Genomic DNA, 18488 nt, shown 5'->3' with positions numbered 1-18488 from the left:
TTGTGAATGTCAATCGAGAGGCATATGGAAGCTCCGGTGAGAACACGGACCCAAATCACAGTTGTAGACACTGAGTTGATTCAGAGAGGTCATATCTGGTGATCAACAAGTGTTTCTCTCACCATAAGCGTACTAAGTAAGGCCAGAGTCAGAACATGTGATGTTACCATTTGCATGACTCACGTTTAGATTTAACAGAGTGCGCCCTATCACGAAGTCGGCTGGTGTATAGAGACTCATGGGAGGAAGAACATCAAACGGCGTACCAGTCTTCTTGATCTATTATTTATAAGAAGCCGGTAGATTCAGGCACGAACATTCGACGGCAGTGCTAGAGCGGCTAACGACTCACTGGGAGTTCGGGTGCTACTTGCTTGCACTGGCAGTGACACGCTGCAAGGACTTCACAATTGGGCGGTGGGCCGCTAATCGTCTCTACGCATATCGGACGCAAATTATGGAATGGAAGACATTTGCCAAGGCCCCAGTGCTTACAGTCAACGGCACGACATGTGCATGACGCATGAGGCATGTCAAGGCAATGCATCAAATCCCACGAAACGAACAAATAGAACCCTGGGCTTGCGCGCATCTGGATATTCCCAGTGCGCGCAGAAGCGGTCTTGCGGTTATGCCGGGCTGATCGGAAATAATATCATGATAGACTCTTCAAGTTTGTTAGACGTTTTGGCGATGACTGTCACATTCGGCGATATTTTGGGCAATAACTGTATAATGCTCAGGTCGACGATGAAGCGGAACCGAACGCCAAGCTCCAAGCTAGTTCCAAGGCTGGTAGTAGCTCCAAGGCCAAAGAGAAGCACGCCGACGCTGCCCAGAAGAAGATGCCGAAGAAGTGAAGGGGCGGCTACTAGTGGCTAAATCATAGATTTATTTTTGTCACATCCGGGCAGCCGAGTATTTTACATAACGCCCACGTACGTCATCTCAGGTAAAGTTTTCTTAGTTCTTTTCCAATCTGGTGTCTGCAGGTGAGCGTGAAAGACTTTTATTTTCTCCCTGTGCCGCTACATCAAGTCTTGACTGTGACTATCGTTACAGGTTTAAAGAATGTTTTCGTACCTGAGAACTCCTGGATGCCATGTGCACTGATCGTCTACCAATCAGTAGAGGTAGCTGACGAGATGTCACCGCAGCGACTCTCGAGTTTGGGAACCAAGTTGGCGACCTTCATGGCATGACAGGGGAAGCTTGGAACATGGTATGCGTATAGCAGTCTAGCGATGCTGAGAATTGTCTTCTGGTTCAGACAATATGATACACGAACTCCTCACCTACAATATACTGCTATGTTAATCGAGCACCGTTATTTTCCAAAGAACTCATGCGTTCGACCTCAAAAGGCTCTGGAGCTCAAACAGGTCTCCTCTCCGTCCTCGGGCCAAAACATGTCCTCAAGTTCCACGACTCTCGCAAAAATACTCTCCATCGCACGTACAGCCAAGTGCGAATGACCATGGTGATGTGTCGCGAAGTGCCTGTTTGCCAGAACCTCCACCTCTTGGACAGATTCTTTGAACTCCGGTATCGTCCAGTTGTTTGTTAGTTGGCGGATCGCATTCGCTGTATCGTCTTCTGAGTCACTTTGAGGAAGGAACAGGGATTTCACATACTTCCATGCATCGAGGAATACCTAGGGAGCCTGTGTCAAGCAACGTAATTGCGAGGCTCACGCACCTGTTCCATTGCCCACAGAAACACGAGCCCCTCTTCTAACGAACCAACAGAAGCCACCCTTGCCATCTCAGCTGTGTACCCTCGGGTGGCTTTCCGCTCAATCCAACCATTGATATCCAAACTCCATTCCTTTGTGACCCCTTCAAACAAAGCAACCTCGCGAATCATTCCTTCCAAGCATGATGTCAGCAAGGTGAGAGTCTCTCTGTTCAATTCCTCTTCAACAGCAGGTCCATCGAAGGGGATTTTTGATATGAGCAAACCAATGAAACGCGGATATAATAAATGCGATCCTGACGGAGCCACAGTGCAAGACGGGCTGGAGATAGGCCTAATGTACCAGCAGCTGTAAGAAACTCGTGCTGAGTGACTGCGCTTGGTCTTTCAGATGACGCGTGATATGATGCATGTCTGACAATGTAGAGGTGAGTGGTGGAGGTACATATGACAGGTCGTCATACAAAATCAACTTATAAGCAGTAGGGCCAGCTAACCCTGCTACCGCCAACTTAGGGTGTGACATCATGGGGTGGACCCGGGTGGCACCCGTACGTAGATGGAACTTCGATTCAAGGCCTATCCGCACTCATACGGGTCAGAGTATCACGGGTGCGGGTGGATCTGCAGATGGTACGGGTCACCCGCGGGTGACAAATTGATGACATGGAGGAAATTGAAGTCTGCGCAGACTCCGCGCCAAAGTCTGGGAGTACTTAGTGTTGTTGGCAATCATCTGCCCTGGCAATTGCCGGCGGGGTCTGTGGCCAAACTTGGCTGCACAGTGCTACAGCAGTAGAGGGCGACTTCGACTTAATCTAACAGATTTCAAGCTTATGATCACAGATTTGCCATCAATCCACTTGCAAGTAATAATATCACCATGTTGTAAATCATTTGCTCCCCTAACCCTACTAAGTAGGTTGATAGACTTCCCGGCACTTTCCGGACCGTCCAAGTAGCAGACGAGTCTGTTACTTGTTTTCATCTAAGACCTCACGCAGACCGGCCTCCTCCTCTTAGCGGTTCATGCACTAGCACCATAACCATTCTTGCAGCGTCTTCATTCTTGAACATTGCACCGCTCGAACCCATTCACCCGTCAGCTTGTGTTATCCGGCGGCTCCCTGTCGAATCGCACATGTATTTGATGCTTGAACGAGTCCTTACCATCTGTCTTTTCTTCACTAGGTGCTGCATGCCTCATATTGGGTTTCTCAGAAGGTCGATATTAGCGTTATGTATGTCACCGTAGTCAGCAATGACCCTCCGTAGTTTTACTTTTCTGAAGACCATTATTTCACATCCATTTCTGATTTGCCCGCGTCTGTCATCATAGAGGCAACTTCCATCATTTGTCCTGAAGAAGTGTACCCGTCCTGAATTTGTCAAATTCCTTCTGTCGCACTTCTGTCGTTTATGCGCTGAGTTGGGTGCTGCACCCCATGAGGCCTTGTTTGCTCGTTATCTCCCTTTTATCAAACATCTGTTTCCCTCTGCACGTCATCTCGGACTACATTGAGATGCCGTATGATGGCGCACACCTCGTTGTTGCTCGGTGCAGATCCAAGAGCAGTTCTCGCCCAGGAAGGTGTCCAACAAGGGTGAGGTGAGTGGCAAATCTGGTAAGACGACAGGTTCCAGTGCGTGACAGGCATCACAGACTGGATGCTGAAATATATGGTAGACCTGTATAGGCTTTATCGGTTCACTATTGAGCCCTATGGAATTGAAGACATGCTTGTCATGGTTCCCAATGCTCACGACGCTGCCGGGGTGCTCATCCACCTGTCAGAATACAACCAAAAGATCACGGGGGCTGTGTCAGTGGTTGTGCATGTTAACTTGCGACTGTGAGTGTCCGCAGGTGCAAAAGGCGGAGGGCTCACCTGACTACACACAGCTGGACTTTTGGTCACGACAAGAACGTCTGAACGGCTCTCGAGTGTATCGGATGGATTTGAGGTCCGTGAGGCTGCCGCCGATGACCGGGGCTGCCAAGGGCCTCTTCAGTAAACCCACCACCAAAGCAACAGAGGCCAAATGGAAGCGAAAGGCAGACGGACCAGCAGGTCAAGGTTCGCCCGCAAAGAGAGGGACGGGCCAGGGTAAGGCCACCTGAGGCAGCGAGTTTGGATCCTTTCTTTGCATTTGTCTTGGATTCCCTTTTTATCTGGTTGAAATTTTGCGACTGCGCTTTCTATCCGTTGGTACCGATCCTCATGTTCGTTCATTGCGTTTCTATCTGATTGAAATTTGGTATTGGCCCTTTCTAGCCGGTGGTACTCATCTTCTTCGTCTTCGTTCATTGCATTTATATCTGCTTGAAATTTCGCGTCTGCCCTTTCTATCCGGTGGTACTCATCTTCGTCTGGATTTGTTGCGTTCATCTGATATTTGAAAGCAGTTTCTTGTCTTGGTTCTTGCGTGGAGGATCCGCAGTTGCAACGTACTTAGCGAGTTAATCGTTTGTACGCCACTATACCCTGTGTATTGCTTGATCCTCGACAGTTTTGGCCTTGACTCAAAGATGAACGCCTGAATAATTGCTGGGGGTCGGTGTTTGGAGCGCATAGTTGCCTATATCCATATCTTATCTTATCTAGTGAACATTATCTGGTTCCTCACTTCCCTGGCAACTCAACTTCCCAAACACGCGCACATCCATCCGCGCCAGCGCTCAAAACACGTCCCGTATTTTTACCATCTGTGACATGTGCGTCACCGAGCCAAATGACACAGTTAACGCCCCCTGGACCCGCCCCTTTCACGAGAACGCGTTTCGAAATGTTTTCCAAGCTCCAGACATAGAGGTTGGTGTCAAGAGATCCCGAAACAACATGGGTCGGAGGTGACGACAGGGCCGGCAAGAACGCCAAGGAAGATATGCGCGCAGTGTGCCAGTCCCAGCGAGTCGGGATAGGCTGATGATCCACCACATCATTTCAGCGTACCCGACGCAGTGATTATCAGAACTTACCTCGCCAGTCTGTGAGTGATATAACGCGATCTTTCCAGCAGACTATAGATGCGATGTCGGTAACGGGGACCTGAATCAGAACTGGTGCTTGAATACTCACATTCCCTTGCACTATCAATGCTCCGTCACTTGAAACCGCCAGCGCAGTTATCACACCCTCACTTTCTGGAAGTACCCGTGTCTCTGTTAATGTATTGCCGTTCCAAGTATGGACGTGGACGCGCTTATCCTTGGACACGGTACATCAACAAATCACAGTTTATAAAATGGAGATGCTCACCTCTCCACCGACTGCAACCACAATTCCCCCAGCGCCCACTACATTTGGTGCATATGGTGGTTTCAGCTCGAAAACCCGTTGATTATGACGGATTGCTTCGACCGAGGTGATGCCAGCGACAAACACGGTTTCGTCTGATGTTACCGCAACAGACTTGGGCTGCGACAATGAAGGGATGGAAGCAGGCCTATCACACCCATTTCAATAAAACAACGACGCGGGATGGGAGACAACAGACGTGTATGTGAATCCCTCAATCTCTCGGATCTGGTCATCATAACCCGTGGTGAATACCTTCCCAGAGCTTGCGGTCGCCATGCCAGATACGAGACTGGTGTGTGGCGTGCCTCCCACCAGCTGAACAGCATCTGAAGGTGATATCGAGTCCGTGTCGTATGATAACACTCGCCCGTCAGCTGACCCGGCAAAGAACGTGCTCGAAGACGTTGGCGAGGCTGCAGTGATCGCTTTCTGTGGAGCCTGTACGGAGAGTGTCATGCGAAGCACCATGAACTCAGGAAGGGAGTGCATACTTGAAGGATGCGAGTTGGCTTATCTCCCGTGCGCGGGTCAAAGATGTTCAGATCACCAGACATAGAGAGTGAAACAAGGTCACTGATGCCACTCCAGACACCGCCAACTTGCTGATTGGGCACCCCACTGCCGACCGTCCAAGTCTGCAACGACTTGCGGGCCTCGATATCCCCTGGATACGACGTGTTCAATCAAGTTAGTAAAGCGCAGTACCTTTGAATGCGTACATAGTCTGACAGTGCAATCCAGAGAAGCCGTAAAGAATGACTTGCTATCTGGGCTCCAAGAGCAGGACATCTAGTAGAGGCGATGTGAGTCTCCCAACTCGAATTATGCTTTCGTCACAACTCACAATAGTCCCTTTGTGTGGGTTATCAGTAAACTCTGCGGCTGTCTCACCAGTCTTCCCATCATAGAGGAAGATTTTCGAGTCTGAGCCCACACTGGCGAAATGGTCGCCTGAGGGTCCAAATTGAACATCTTGCACGAATTTGGTGTGTGTTCTGATGGTCTTCACACACTCTATAGTCAATACTCAAATACCCCAAAGAAGTTTCAGACCTTATCGTATTTGAAAGGGACCCCTGCAGGATGCCAAGAATTCAGTGTTAATTCGATGTCCCTAAAGGCCAATTACCTTGATGAAAGACGATGGAATTATCATCGGAGGCAGTGGCCGCCCTAAAGGGGCGCTGAAACCTAATAGAAACAGCATTGATAACCTACCCAAGATGAGCTTGCTGGTTCACGAAAATGGCAACGACATACCTTTGAGTGTCCACTGATTTGACCCGTCGAAGCGCCAGAATCAGCAAGAAAAGCGTGACCAAATCTTCAAAACCACTATCAGTCTCTGTCTGTTCTGCGTGAACATTCTGCGCACTTCTCTCTGCCATCGCCAACCGCAACTATCCGCTTGCTTTCGCCATCCCAAGCCAGGTCGTTGCTACCGATTGCGAGTAGTGTCACTCAGACAAACCTCCAATGAGCAGGGTATGCTACTTACACTTTCCCAGAGAGAACTTTGTATTCTCCCTTCACAGATTGATCCTCGCCTATGGTATCCCATATCTTGACTACAGGATTAGATTTGATCAGCGACTATTGTCACATGCGACACTGGTAGATGCGCACCTGTTCCAGTAATGTCTGCAGATGCGCAGTAGAATCCAGATGGTGAGAATCGTGCAACAGTCGTGTTGTATGCGTGACCAGAGAAAGTCGTTGATAGGGCGGCATTCTAGGTGGTCCAGCATTGAATAAATATTGGATACGAGCCTCAAGATCAATCCTCACCTTAAGGTCACGGATCTAGAGGTACATAGCCTATGAGCGAACAGCATGAGGGTGTATGTCAGAAGGGTGACAACGCACGATCACGGTTTTGCCATTAGCATAAACAACCTTATCTTTGCTGGCTGAGATCTTTGTCGATGTTCCACGTACGGTATTGGGGGAGCAAGGATATAAAGCAATTCGCTTAGATGACATTGCAGGAATCACTGTAACTTGGTAAATGTCTCTAACAAGGTCAGATGCGTAGGCTGATCGATGAAACAAAAGTCTGGGCTGCGGATGACGGTCGTGTCAGGGGAAAGACATATTAGGAAATCAGCAACCATCAGTTGACAACGAGTGAGCAGTCTTTAGCCAGCCTGGCGGCTAGGTTAACAATATTTGTTCTACAGATGCTAGCACTAGGGTCGTGATCTGCTAAGAGTACTTTTACAGAACTTGAGACAACCCAAGACCACCACAAGGTGTTGAAGCAGGAGGGGAAAATGGATGTAGATCAACAATGTAGCACAACCGACGATAGCCTAGAGGAAAACAAGGGGGAAATGATCATTCAGTCATCTCGTGGACATTCTTCGGTAGAATAGTTTTTTAGAGGATCTTTTCTCAACGCTTCTGCTTCAGATCCAATCACAGGTCCCCCCACAGTTTTTGGTTTCATGACCTCAGGTGCAAGCATTGCAGCTGATGTGTTTATCTCGGGCTAAATCGATCAAGCAGCTGTCAGGAACGTTTGTGCGGCCATACAGCAAAGTTTACTTACCTCATCTCGAAAGGGTGTGAATTGAGGAGTGGACGGAATGCCGCCACCGTCGGGGACGTCATGGAATGGTATGATGGCGCTGGTCCTCGTGGGAGTCTTCGGTGCTGCGTCCTTCTGCCTGGACATGGGAACGGGAGGCGGAGCCATCACAGCCTTCCCTTCCACGTCCATGTCTGGTCCGGGGTCTCTGAAAGGCACAATTTTTGATACAATTGTTCCCGAATTCGACCCTGACGCAATTCGTCGAGTGCGACCTGCCTGTTTTAAGGTGCTACCTGCTGCTTTGCTAACCTCAGGTATATTTTCTTTGACCCGAGATTTACGTGTTCCGATATCAGGATAAGGTGTGACTGAATCCGTTGCGTCGGCTGATTCTGCTCCAGAAGGGTCCACAAAAATCTGGAGACGGCCGTTTGTGCCTAGCCGTGGCCCACGTCTAGACCCACTGACATCGGCTTGCGATGACGATGAAGGGGCTTGAGAAATAGATGCGAACGAAGGTACTGCAGCGGAAGATGAGGAAGTCACACCCAACGCTGTTCTACGTGGGAGAGCATTTGGGGCGGGCTGCGAAGGTATTGTGGCTGCAGTCATCATTCGTTTCTGAAATTCACTGTGCTTGGCTACAAGTTTATCAAGGGGAGAAGCCTGACGTGCAATTCCAAGTAGATATGCAGCATCTGCTTCGCTACGCCTGCGACGAAAACCCTGCTTCAAAATGAGCCTTGGTGAAATCAGGCTGAAGCTTACCGTCCGGCTCTCTCAAGTGCAGCCGCATGCTCCTCATACAACAGAGCTTGATCGGTTCCAATATCATTTGCGAGCAAAAATTTGTAGATGATAGTCGGTTTCTCCACATAGCTCGCATAAAGTACCCAAAGTTTGAGGTACATCGACGTCCCTTTCCATCGTCCCTCGCGGTTGTCCTTTAATACCCTTGTCGCCTCTTCCAGAAGCTCTAAGAGTCCAGACTCCGCGCTTTGTCCTTGGGGGTAATTTTCGAGAGTCCATTGAACAAAACGTGAGTATGCTTCCAGTGGATCATCATCCTCGTCTTCGAGTGCAATTTGGATGTTCGTACGGAAGCGCTTACGCGCTGCGAGTAGTTGGGCATCCCGCTGTGCGTGAGGAGTTTGCAGGATAGCTGAAAGAGCGGTAACCCGACGACCGGATGCAAGTGGCTGGATATTCTCTTTAGCAGCCTCTAGGACGTCACAGTCCACGATCACAGGAACTTGCTTGAACGCGTCGTCTTCTGTATTCTCCATGTGTCGAACAGAGAAAGCCTTGGATTAAGAGTAAATTTTGGTTAGTGAAACGATGATTGTGGCAACAAAAGTCTCAACAACACGCTAGATAGTCACGTGAAACACGCGTGACCTGAGTTGGCAGAGAAAGGAAATGATCAAGGCGCATGGAAAGGCTGCAGTGTTTTGCATACACAGGACTTTTTTGGCGGCGACTAACTTACAAATTTGTCAGGCGAAAGAGCTAGTATTAGAGCTAGTTCGGAAACTCGATGTTGGCAATATTTGAGAAATTGTATTGCGCAAACTTCTCGGCTGAATCATCCAGATCAATCGGAGCTTGAATTTGGCCGCTTATCGATATGATCAGCGATAGCGGCGAGGGTATGATATATTCCTTGTCGACTCATGGATCCTCAACCGCTGAGGTTCGAAATGGATCGTCAACGCCTAGCTGCGCTCGTGACAAATCCTCGACCGGAGGTCCGGGACCGACTACTCAAGTGTATGGTACTAGTAATCAGTATTGTTGTTGCCACAACACATAGTATACTACAGTCCATATATCCTAAAGATCCAGAACCCTACCATACTTCAGCTCTATCCAGGCAAGACTGGGTTATCAAGTTGCTCACCAGTCACCCAGAATGCATCAGGTGTGAGCTTGGCATGCATGCCAATGCTTTTGTGGAGCTTATCTCTGAGCTTCGCACCATGGGCCATTCAGACTCCAAGTTTGTCTCCCTTGAGGAACAACTTTCGATTTTTCTCTACACCTCTGTGATTGGCCTATCAATCAGGCATGTTGTGGAGAGATTCCAATGCTCGAATGAAACAATTTCACAGTGAGTTTTTTTATTTTATTTTCAGGGACAGTATTTGATAGTATGTAGTTATTTCCACAAGATGCTTGTCATTTTCACGTCTGACCCATTCTATCCAAAATATGTACACTTTCCAGATGGTTCAGCCCCTCACGAAATTCAGAAGAACCCTAAATGGTGGCCCTTTTTCAAGGACGCTATTGGGGTGCTTGATGGCAGTCATATCCACGTCATGCCTAAGGCCATTGATCATCCTGTTTATTGTAACCGCAAGGGCTTTGTATCCCAGAACTGCCTCTTTGCTTGCGACTTCAATCTCAACTTCATATATGCACTTATGGGCTGGGAAGGGTCGGCCACTGATGCCCGCATCTATGAGGATGCCTGCGCTTTCGGCTTTTGCGCTCCCCCTGGAAAATATTTTCTTGCAGACACAGGATACCCTCTATGTCCTGGGCTACTTGTGCCCTACTGAAGTGTGCATTATCACCTTGCCAAATGGGGTTGCGTAAATTTATGGTAAGTTCTCAATTGATTCGCAAACATTGTGCTAAGTTCTAAGTTTTACAGGCCCTTGAATAAAGAAGAATTGTTCAATTTACATCATGTGTCAGCGCGAAATGTCATTGAGTGCATCTTTGGCGTTCTCAAGCAACAATTTCACATACTACTTCTACCACCTGCATACACTATGGAGAATCAAGCACAAATTCCAGCTGCACTGTGTGCCATACACAATTACATTTGTATACATGATCCTAGCGAGGGTCATCCACCCACTGATAACGAAGATGATGAAGACAGATTTTTGGAGGATGGTCTTGGCACTAACATGGCCATGGAAGATGATGCTGCAGCTATTGAGGAGGATAATGAGAATGAATTCTGTCAAGGAGCTGCAATGCGTGATCACATTGCAGCAGCAATGTGGACTCAGTATCAGCATGTCGTACTGGAATGGGGCTTAGAAGGGCTTGATATCATGGATGGTGATGAAGACGAGGATGTGATGGACAGTGATGATGGTGAGGATGCTGCAAGTGATGTGTAGTTTTACTTAGTACTTAGTCTGCTCCAAATCAATGAAGAAAGCACTTTGTTATTGGCCACAGGTAGTAGTACAAAGTATAGAGAAGTAGCGAGTGACACAACATGATTGAAAACAAACAACATAGACGACTCAGCCCATCATTTCAGCATCAGCATGCACTGGACCAGGATCACCTGCATCAACTTCCTCACCAATCAGCTTTGCCACAAACACACACCTTATATGCTTCTCCTGCATATTCATGTAGAACTTCAGATAATGTTTGTTGCCCTTCAAGCCAATCGTAGTGATCAATGCAGCCTGCTGGCCTGGTGGTAGGTCAGAGTCTTCGCCTTCCAAGATTTTGACAGCTCGCATCACCAAGTCCTCACTACCTTGTGCACCATTGGGCCCTCCTCTAACAAACTATTTGAAGATGTTGGTGAGCCGGTTGATGGTGCCTTGCATCCCCACCACAGCAGCTGCTGGCATGATCTTCACAGCCTTGGCGGCACTGCTAATCTTTGTGACGCGGCTGTTCTGGGACACCACTGGTGTCCGTGGTTTCTTGGATGGGGGGGATGACACCAATGTGGTGGAAGGAGGTTGCATGGACGACATGTGCATGGAGCCAAATGACATTGTCTCAATGTCCCCCATCACATCTGAATACAGGTGCTTGCTAGCATTAGAGCCAGCAGCAGTAGACATAGCAGTGGAATGCGCCGCAGTGGAGCTAGTGATGGAAGTAGTGATGACAGCAGCGCTTGATGGGCCAGCACGAGTGCTTGATGGGCCAGCAGCAGTGGCAGTTGGAACAGCAGCCTGTGGGGCAGCATCTGTGAGGTCGGTGTCAAGATTGGTGATGGAGGGAATAGCGCTACCTGGATGGAAAGCATCCCGTCCTCTAGCACCGCCCAATGGTATAATGGCCTGCATTTTTTCGTAGTGCTCCCATCCTTTGTTGCGGAATGAATGCATGGGTTGGTTTACCTAACAGGATGTAAGCTCTCAAATCAATATAAAAATGTGGGTAAATACCTTGACAGCGAGATACGATTTCCACACAGCATCAGCCACAGATCCTTCAATCCCAGCTCCAGTCTCATTGTCCCAGTGGACCCCTGTCTGGTTGCAGTACTTCTCAATAGAATTGAAGGTGGCTTTGAGCTAGAGGACTCGTTAGCTTAGATCAGAGCAGATCAAATCTGACGTACTAATGTCCACTTGCTTCGAACTGCTTTTGCTGTCTTCAGTGCACCTGACTGCTTGGCTTGAAGTGGCTCATGGGTGTTGATGAACACTGCAGCATTCTCAAGAACCTGTTGCTTGAAGTTGCCTCCCCCTTCAGCCTGTGAGCGATGCTCATATAGATAGTCAATAAGGGTAGCAATGTCATCCTCATTCCAATGGACAGAGGGGGCCTTGGGCTGATGGGGAGCATTGACTTCAGGTTGGGCCATGAGAAGAGTAGTGTACTGGGCACAGATCGCAGTGATCACAACAGCACCAGCAAAAAGCCTCTTGCACTGCTCTAGGGTAAGATGAGGGTAGATATCCATCAATAATATGTACAGTAGGAGAGAGACAAAGTTCAAGCTCTGACATCTTGGGACGATGCCAATGAACTTCGTGTAAACATCAACAAAGTAAATATTGGCCAACATTGAGTTTCCAAACTAGCTCTTACAGCAACTATGGTGACAGTGAAGAGCATTCTGAGAATCAATTTGAATTTATGAGTTTGACAACCAAAATCAACATGTTGGTCCATCTATGCAGGTAAAGGACTCTATAGAGCCTATGTAGAAAAAGCCTCAGTTATTTTGATCGCTACAAAACTATTGCATACCAAAATTTGGGTAACCTTCAGATTGAAGGTAGGGTTAAGCACAGGTGGACCTGCAGGTCTCTACACCCGTCCAACACCGCAAACTGCCACAGGTAAGCACAGTGTACGTGTGGGTCTCCACAATCCACACCATACCCAGACCCGCCAGACCTGTCAGCGATACACCATGGTTTTACCCGTACCCATGCCACTACCCTAATCGAAGGACAGCAGTAGCATCAGATATTAAACACAACAGTGCTCCAAGCTTCAAGGCCTGTTTCAATCGCCGAACGACAAAATTTGTAAGGCTGCCAGTGCAAAACCGCAAGTGATTGTGATATTCTGTAGGACCTGCCTGTTGATAGGAAATAGCAACCTACAAGAACATGCTAGAAATAGTGCATTTACCCACTGAACAGTTACTAGCGGTGTTAACGTTGGAGGGGGGCACAAGCGAAAGTATTGATTTGACTGAGTGAGGAAACAGGTATGTGACATGGACAGCTGGACTTGTACTGTGAGCTGCCAAGTTAGCTTTTCAAACTCCGTCAAGTCCTAAACTATGTGAACGACATTAGCCCCACTCAATTCTTATTTTATTCTGCCATTTTATTTTGTAGCTTGTAATATAAATCTTGATCGCATGGGAAATAAAATAATGTAGAATTGAGTGCCTCAGTTTATTCTTCCAGTTTATTTGATGCAGGCATCACTGAGCTTGTAATATGCTGAGCAGCTTGAAGTACCAAAACATTTTGTGTAAGTCAGTTGATCTCACTGGCAGCGTGAATGAGTGTGCACAATGGACACACCAAACTGGATCTTTCCTGACCATGACACCTACAACCACTGTGTCACTCCTAATGATGTGGAAGAATGGCAAGCTAGTCAAACACCTCAAAAATCTTGCCTGCGTGATACCATGCAGCCTGCGCCATCTCTGCCATTTGAGTATGGTATGCCACAACTGCAGTTTGGAAATCTGGCAGCGCACAACACATCCCATCCGCAGTATGTGATGATGACGTCCAGTGCCAGATACGCCCGTGGTGTTGGTAAGTTGAACCTCCGACATGGTGTTATTTTTGGATACTTGAGCGCAGTTTATTCCAGTTTATTTCTCGGACTCTGTACAAGTGACAGTTTGGTGATGGCTCGTAAATTGGAGAAATAAAATGGCAGAATAAAATAAGAATTGAGTGGGGCTATTCTTAATGATGACATCAATGTTGCCATTGTAATTAACCAACCACCTCAACTGTTGGAATCCGAGAGTTCCGAGACAAGGAAGACCGATGGATCCGAGCAAGGCACGCACAGTGAGTAATGAGAGGTAGAGGTACGAGCACAAGCCGAAAAGGGACAAAGGGCGAGCGACGCAGTGACGTCGGCTCGCGTCCCACTTTATTTTTCTGTTTCGTTTTAATACATTATGGTCGTCAACGTACTTACCTTAAAAACGCCATCAGCAGCGTACTGGCATCTCAGTTCTTTTCCAAGACACTGAGATGTGAGTAGGAATTCGTCACCTATACAATACAAAGTCTAACGCGATGTAGTGTACTTGTTCAATAGGTAGACGAACCCTTAACATGAGTTCTTTTCCAAGACACTGAGATTGTACTTGTTCAATAGACTCCTCGTCCCTCCCGCTCTTCTTATCACAGCATCAACCTTATCTACTAGTAGAATAGCCTTTTAGCTTAGTACAAGCTTCTCGCGTGGATCTATTAAGAACAGATACACTCAGATCGAGCACGCGGATGTGAACGTCTTATCAATATTCACCTATTAAGAACAGATACACTAAGACTAGTTAGCAAAGGTGAATATGTGTGAAAACAAAGTGTCATACCTCAGATCGAGCACGCGGATGTGAACGTCTGAGGTATCAAGTCCAATATACACTGATTAAATAGAGAAAACGGGTCTTGTTAGAGGTAAACGAGACTGAAACATACATAATGGTACACCTGGCACTGGCCAAAGCAGTCAATGGAGTCACAAGTACAAAAGGTGAATCAACATATAAGAGCGCATAAAGCACGAGTATGAGACAATAGAGTGAACATACGAGACAAGGGTATAAGGTTTGATGGCTTAGTGCGTGCTTGTTATTCCAACATAGCCTTTGGTATTATTCCTTGTTCGACCCGATCCAATTTGCTAAAATCAAAAGTATTTCCCTCGAGCACTTCAACTTTGTCGATGATCTGAACTTTTTCAGTCCTTTTCAACCCTTCGAGAGCCGCAAACTCAGCGGCAACGTCGTCAGGCAAAATACTCTCTAGACCCGCAAGAAGGTCATCTGCCTCACGACGCTTGGTCGAGAGCTGAGGTGCCCACGCAAAGCATGCCTCAAGATCCTGTGCAATCTCCACAGTAATGCCACAAGTGTGCATGTGAGTACTATGTCTACGGCAGGTGGACTTCCCAACCTCTGCAGCTTCATGGTGCTGTGGTGTCGAAGGTTTGCACGAATTTTTCGAATGTGTCGACTGAGCGATTATACCGTCACGCAGATCGTGTTGTACCGAGGTCAGAGAATGTGCGCCCTACTTCGCCTGCGTGCCCTACCGTGACAATTGAGAGGATCATCACAGCAAAGAGCTTGAGTGGGTGAATTTCGGAATTGATCGGGTGGTATTGCCACCATGAAAGGCCGTCTGTTTGGTCGCTAGCACCATCTCACTTTTGGGTGTCAACAGTCGTGGTCTGTTGAATTCAAACTATCTGTGTTATCATGTCTAAATTATATCTCCGTGAGTCTCGGATGCCCTGGAGTTCCTTGCACCTGAGTTTTGCCAGACCAGTTAGCAAAACTCCCGAGTTCTGCCAACAACATTGCAAGTCGTTAAACACCAGTACCAGTGCTCGTGCATGCGGAACGACTATCCTACTTCGTCTACAATGATCTGGGAGACTACATGACCCATATGTAGAACTTCTAAAATCCGAGGTGATATTACCCGATCTCAGTCCCGAGTTATAACCTTACACGCACATCTCAAACCTTGCAACAGGAAGTCCGAGGTGGTATCACTGAAACAACTCCAACAAACGGTGCACCATAACAACCACGCTGCCAGAAATACGTTCTCCGACTCACATTGGTTGCTAATTTTTCGCTAAACACGGACACCGTGCACAACTGACGGAAACTGCATCAACGAAATTCTGATTGCCCTGCTCAGAAATCTCCCTAGCAATGCCAGGAGGTCCACACAGTTATGGCCTCCTAATGAGCTCAGTGTCATATTTTTTGTCCAGCTGCTGATTGGTTGCTTCTCAGGCTGTCATTGCATCATTGCCTAGCCCATCATCTCACAGCTCTCACTGATGGCCTATCGGAGGGTGCGATAATAACATAGCGTAATGATGTCTTGATACTGAGCGTCCGCTGTCCAGTGCCTATTCTCATGGCTAATGCATCACCATGAGATCTGGTGGGATCCTTTCGCACCGCGGCAGTCACAGTGACATGGTGCCTATGCCAATAGTAATATGGTCGTATGCTCTGCCGCACTACCTTCACCCTTGGTCATCGCATCAAATATCGACGACCAAGTCTAAAATATGCGATGCATAAACTCGCATAGATGTAATCCGCTGAGCGCCCTGATTTCTTTTTGTTGTTTACAGGAAGGCCTAGGCTCCGATAGCTACCCAATAATACAGGACATGACAGTTTCAAGATATTGTTCACAGCGATTGGTCTGGATCCGAGCGCTCTTATAATTATTAGCTTTCGAAACCCTGCAGGACGGCGAAGTTACTCGGGTTGCCGCGGACTACTGTCTCCGAATAGGATAATGTTTCTCGGTCATTCCTGTACCTGTCAATGATCTCCCACAACGCACCAACAAGCTCTTCCACGCCATCGTCATCTGGGCCCATGTTCATATGGACACCATCACTCCTTCGCGTCCTTGCAGTTTGTTCTATAAACCTGGTATACCCCGTAAGCGGGGTCAATGTAGGAGGTGCTGTGACAAGCGATGAAGTCATCCTCATCGACATTGATTTAGTTAGTATACATGGATGGAAAAAACGTCGGCATGGGATAAGCAGGTGCGTAGATATTGACCCCATAACATGAACGAGTTTGAATGCACACCATACAATCAAGCGAGCAGTGGCATACCCGGAGATCAGAAGTTTCTGTAGCAATGACAAGTGGCACCGTGCGTCGAATGCTGCCAAGTCTTGATCCAGTAGCCCTTGAGTTATGTCTCGCTTCGTAAAAACTGTATGTTCATCCTAGAATCACATATTGCTTCGTCATGGATCGTGCGATCAAGGCGTCAACGTGATCCTTACCTTATTTGACAAACCAGTCGGGGAGTTGCAGTACATTGGTGAAAGTTGTCTCTGTCGCAGGAAAAGGTAGGAGGACATTGCCGCCCGTTCAAATGGCCAGCGATTGTTGCGATGACCTCCCGGCTGCCTTTTAAGTCTGTGGGGAATCAGTTGATGATATGCTCGTCGCCCGTCAAAGAGAATGCCATATCTCAGTGGCAGCGCAGTAGTTTCTGCCAGTGACATTTTTTTTCGTATCAATGTTTATCGTCCGCTGGGGCCTTGCCCTAGGGTAATAGTGACGAGGTGAGTGCGGACGTATGATCCAAGTTGTTCTTCTGCAATGTTCCGCAAGAAAGCCATACGTAAAAATTTGCAGGAGGCGAACATAGGCAAGTCCCTGCGATATATTACTTTCCAACGTAGACCACCGGGATAGTTTAATATTGGGAAAGTGATATCCGAGAGCTGATGGAAACTTTGCAAGCACAATGCGTCACTGATTATTCTCTTCGTGCCGAGAAACTATTTTCAAATGTTCATGTGTCATCTACGTGAAAGTACATTCACTCGCATTGTCGATGCCAGTATGATTCGGGTCTGCGCCAGAAATGAAACCAAAGTTTAGAGTAGAAGCCTTGAGAAACTCGTCGGGGAAAAGTCAGGAAGGCATGCGAGAAACCCCCAAGGGTGGATGCATCGTGCATTATTTGCATCCCCTGCAGTGGGTGACGATTCAGCAGATGGCTGGAAACGGTATGAAAAAGGGCCTACCTGGAAGTGATCGCAGTTCTCGACAAGCAGAGGAAACGCCCCTTCCATGAGCTCTGTATCCTGGGGAAGTATTATAAATACCACAAGATAGGAGGAAAAAGCAAGCACCTTATTATATCGCCGGAAGAGACCTTGGTCAACACCCCACCCAGCCTCAGTACCTGAATGCGTCAGGGATGGGCTGTATAGACTCTCGATCGAGGAAAACGCGACTATAATCTGACTAGTATCTGATATTTGAGTCTGTGCATTCCAGATCCCTTGTTCCATTTCGCCTTCAAGACGAGTGTCGTATTCGCTTTGAGGGATCGGATCTTGTGTCTCGCAAACTACCCTTCTTCGCCTGCAAAATATCAGTTCGCACGATGAGCAGGTTTCACAATCACACTCGGTGACCATGTCGTATCAAATGAAGCATTGGTAGCTGTATCAGCCCTGGGTGCCCTTTGCTGCTCAGATACAGCTCAGACGACAGGATAAATGCGCTAATGAAGGTATATACTTCTGATCGGATGCCAAAAGGTATGGACAAAGCATTGAAAGCTCGGTACTGTCACACTTGTCTGGCACATGAACGCGGCAATGAGCCGTATCGATGAGTCAGAACGAATGACGTGAGGCTACAAATGAGCGCAAGACATTGAACAGAAACAATAGCGCTCGCAGGACCGGTCCCGAAAGAGATACGAAAGATGAAAATTTTCACAGATTGGGAAAAGCTCTGGGGATTGACTCATGACAAGACGGAACAGGCTGACAGGATCATTCAAGATAAACCTGATCCGTGAATCGCGCATTCGATAGCACATTCCTGTGGATGAAAGAATGCATACCTCACTGACACGGAAATGAAAACAAACGTCATACTGCATTTCGGTAGTTCCCTCCCTAATGCCGATCTGCCAGGTCTGGCGCCAGCTTGTTCTGAGCCT

General features: G+C 47.7%; 9 protein-coding genes across 9 annotated transcripts; 1 reads left to right on the top strand and 8 right to left on the bottom strand.

The window, feature by feature from the left end:
* Positions 1–1640: 1640 nt before the first annotated feature.
* Positions 1641–1975, bottom strand: BJ212DRAFT_1324869 (uncharacterized protein). Its single transcript, XM_041334545.1, has one exon. The coding sequence runs from the start codon at positions 1864–1866 to the stop codon at positions 1669–1671; it is 198 nt and encodes a 65-aa protein (XP_041197586.1). The 5' UTR covers positions 1867–1975; the 3' UTR covers positions 1641–1668.
* Positions 1976–4319: 2344 nt separating this feature from the next.
* On the bottom strand, positions 4320–6980 carry BJ212DRAFT_1476400 (WD40-repeat-containing domain protein; the record flags this gene model as incomplete). The annotated part of the gene is made up of 16 exons (XM_041339370.1): positions 4320–4619; positions 4676–4717; positions 4776–4904; positions 4956–5142; positions 5194–5435; positions 5489–5661; positions 5717–5786; positions 5842–6000; positions 6051–6073; positions 6127–6211; positions 6258–6321; positions 6373–6435; positions 6496–6565; positions 6624–6729; positions 6786–6800; positions 6864–6980. The coding sequence occupies 16 exons, from the start codon at positions 6978–6980 to the stop codon at positions 4320–4322; spliced, it is 1845 nt and encodes a 614-aa protein (XP_041197585.1).
* A 110-nt stretch (positions 6981–7090) lies between these two features.
* BJ212DRAFT_1324854 (Mad3/BUB1 homology region 1-domain-containing protein) lies at positions 7091–9036 on the bottom strand. Its single transcript, XM_041334544.1, has 3 exons — positions 8299–9036; positions 7549–8242; positions 7091–7488 (listed from the first exon to the last, which is right to left on the bottom strand). The coding sequence occupies exons 1-3, from the start codon at positions 8814–8816 to the stop codon at positions 7339–7341; spliced, it is 1362 nt and encodes a 453-aa protein (XP_041197584.1). The 5' UTR covers positions 8817–9036; the 3' UTR covers positions 7091–7338.
* Positions 9037–11075: 2039 nt separating this feature from the next.
* BJ212DRAFT_1476396 (uncharacterized protein) lies at positions 11076–12112 on the bottom strand (the record flags this gene model as incomplete). Its single annotated transcript, XM_041339369.1, has 3 exons — positions 11076–11642; positions 11691–11819; positions 11867–12112. 3 exons carry the CDS (start codon positions 12110–12112, stop codon positions 11076–11078), a joined length of 942 nt encoding a protein of 313 aa, XP_041197583.1.
* A 422-nt stretch (positions 12113–12534) lies between these two features.
* Positions 12535–12993, bottom strand: BJ212DRAFT_1324847 (uncharacterized protein). Its single transcript, XM_041334543.1, has one exon. It carries the CDS (start codon positions 12979–12981, stop codon positions 12763–12765), a length of 219 nt encoding a protein of 72 aa, XP_041197582.1. The 5' UTR covers positions 12982–12993; the 3' UTR covers positions 12535–12762.
* Positions 12994–14152: 1159 nt separating this feature from the next.
* On the bottom strand, positions 14153–15020 carry BJ212DRAFT_1324842 (uncharacterized protein). Its single transcript, XM_041334542.1, has 3 exons — positions 14711–15020; positions 14612–14661; positions 14153–14177 (listed from the first exon to the last, which is right to left on the bottom strand). Exons 1-2 carry the CDS (start codon positions 14883–14885, stop codon positions 14621–14623), a joined length of 216 nt encoding a protein of 71 aa, XP_041197581.1. The 5' UTR covers positions 14886–15020; the 3' UTR covers positions 14153–14177; positions 14612–14620.
* Positions 15021–15193: 173 nt separating this feature from the next.
* Positions 15194–15944, top strand: BJ212DRAFT_1324840 (uncharacterized protein). Its single transcript, XM_041334541.1, has 3 exons — positions 15194–15442; positions 15507–15837; positions 15892–15944. Exon 1 carries the CDS (start codon positions 15227–15229, stop codon positions 15395–15397), a length of 171 nt encoding a protein of 56 aa, XP_041197580.1. The 5' UTR covers positions 15194–15226; the 3' UTR covers positions 15398–15442; positions 15507–15837; positions 15892–15944.
* A 481-nt stretch (positions 15945–16425) lies between these two features.
* On the bottom strand, positions 16426–16832 carry BJ212DRAFT_1324837 (uncharacterized protein; the record flags this gene model as incomplete). The annotated part of the gene is given in 3 exon segments (XM_041334540.1): positions 16426–16745; positions 16794–16795; positions 16808–16832. A coding segment is annotated over 1 exon segment (162 nt), but the record flags the coding sequence as incomplete, so codon positions are not given.
* A 452-nt stretch (positions 16833–17284) lies between these two features.
* Positions 17285–18245, bottom strand: BJ212DRAFT_686892 (uncharacterized protein). Its single transcript, XM_041343818.1, has 3 exons — positions 17665–18245; positions 17557–17616; positions 17285–17501 (listed from the first exon to the last, which is right to left on the bottom strand). Exons 1-3 carry the CDS (start codon positions 17953–17955, stop codon positions 17349–17351), a joined length of 504 nt encoding a protein of 167 aa, XP_041197578.1. The 5' UTR covers positions 17956–18245; the 3' UTR covers positions 17285–17348.
* Positions 18246–18488: the final 243 nt, after the last annotated feature.

Source organism: Suillus subaureus (assembly GCF_016647635.1).
Source record: "Suillus subaureus strain MN1 chromosome Unknown BJ212scaffold_4, whole genome shotgun sequence".
In the NCBI taxonomy this organism is placed as follows: domain Eukaryota; kingdom Fungi; phylum Basidiomycota; class Agaricomycetes; order Boletales; family Suillaceae; genus Suillus; species Suillus subaureus.
Note: the sequence above shows the minus strand (reverse complement) of the source record. Positions and strands in the feature narration are given on the sequence as shown.

Excerpts from the sequence above, each read along its gene's own strand:
- BJ212DRAFT_1324869 (XM_041334545.1), bottom strand. The coding sequence starts at position 1,866 with ATGATTCGCGAGGTTGCTTTGTTTGAAGGGGTCACAAAGGAATGGAGT.
- BJ212DRAFT_1324854 (XM_041334544.1), bottom strand. The coding sequence starts at position 8,816 with ATGGAGAATACAGAAGACGACGCGTTCAAGCAAGTTCCTGTGATCGTG. Across the intron at positions 8,243-8,298 it reads GCACTTGAGAGAGCCGGACG|GCGTAGCGAAGCAGATGCTG; the intron begins GTAAGCTTCAGC and ends TTTTCGTCGCAG. Across the intron at positions 7,489-7,548 it reads TCACACCCTTTCGAGATGAG|CCCGAGATAAACACATCAGC; the intron begins GTAAGTAAACTT and ends TGATCGATTTAG.
- BJ212DRAFT_1324847 (XM_041334543.1), bottom strand. The coding sequence starts at position 12,981 with ATGTCACATACCTGTTTCCTCACTCAGTCAAATCAATACTTTCGCTTG.
- BJ212DRAFT_1324842 (XM_041334542.1), bottom strand. The coding sequence starts at position 14,885 with ATGCACACTTGTGGCATTACTGTGGAGATTGCACAGGATCTTGAGGCA. Across the intron at positions 14,662-14,710 it reads TCTCGAAGGGTTGAAAAGGA|TTTTGATTTTAGCAAATTGG; the intron begins CTGAAAAAGTTC and ends CGAGGGAAATAC.
- BJ212DRAFT_1324840 (XM_041334541.1), top strand. The coding sequence starts at position 15,227 with ATGTCTAAATTATATCTCCGTGAGTCTCGGATGCCCTGGAGTTCCTTG.
- BJ212DRAFT_686892 (XM_041343818.1), bottom strand. The coding sequence starts at position 17,955 with ATGGTCACCGAGTGTGATTGTGAAACCTGCTCATCGTGCGAACTGATA. Across the intron at positions 17,617-17,664 it reads TCTTCCGGCGATATAATAAG|GATACAGAGCTCATGGAAGG; the intron begins GTGCTTGCTTTT and ends ATACTTCCCCAG. Across the intron at positions 17,502-17,556 it reads AGAACTGCGATCACTTCCAG|GGGATGCAAATAATGCACGA; the intron begins GTAGGCCCTTTT and ends CACCCACTGCAG.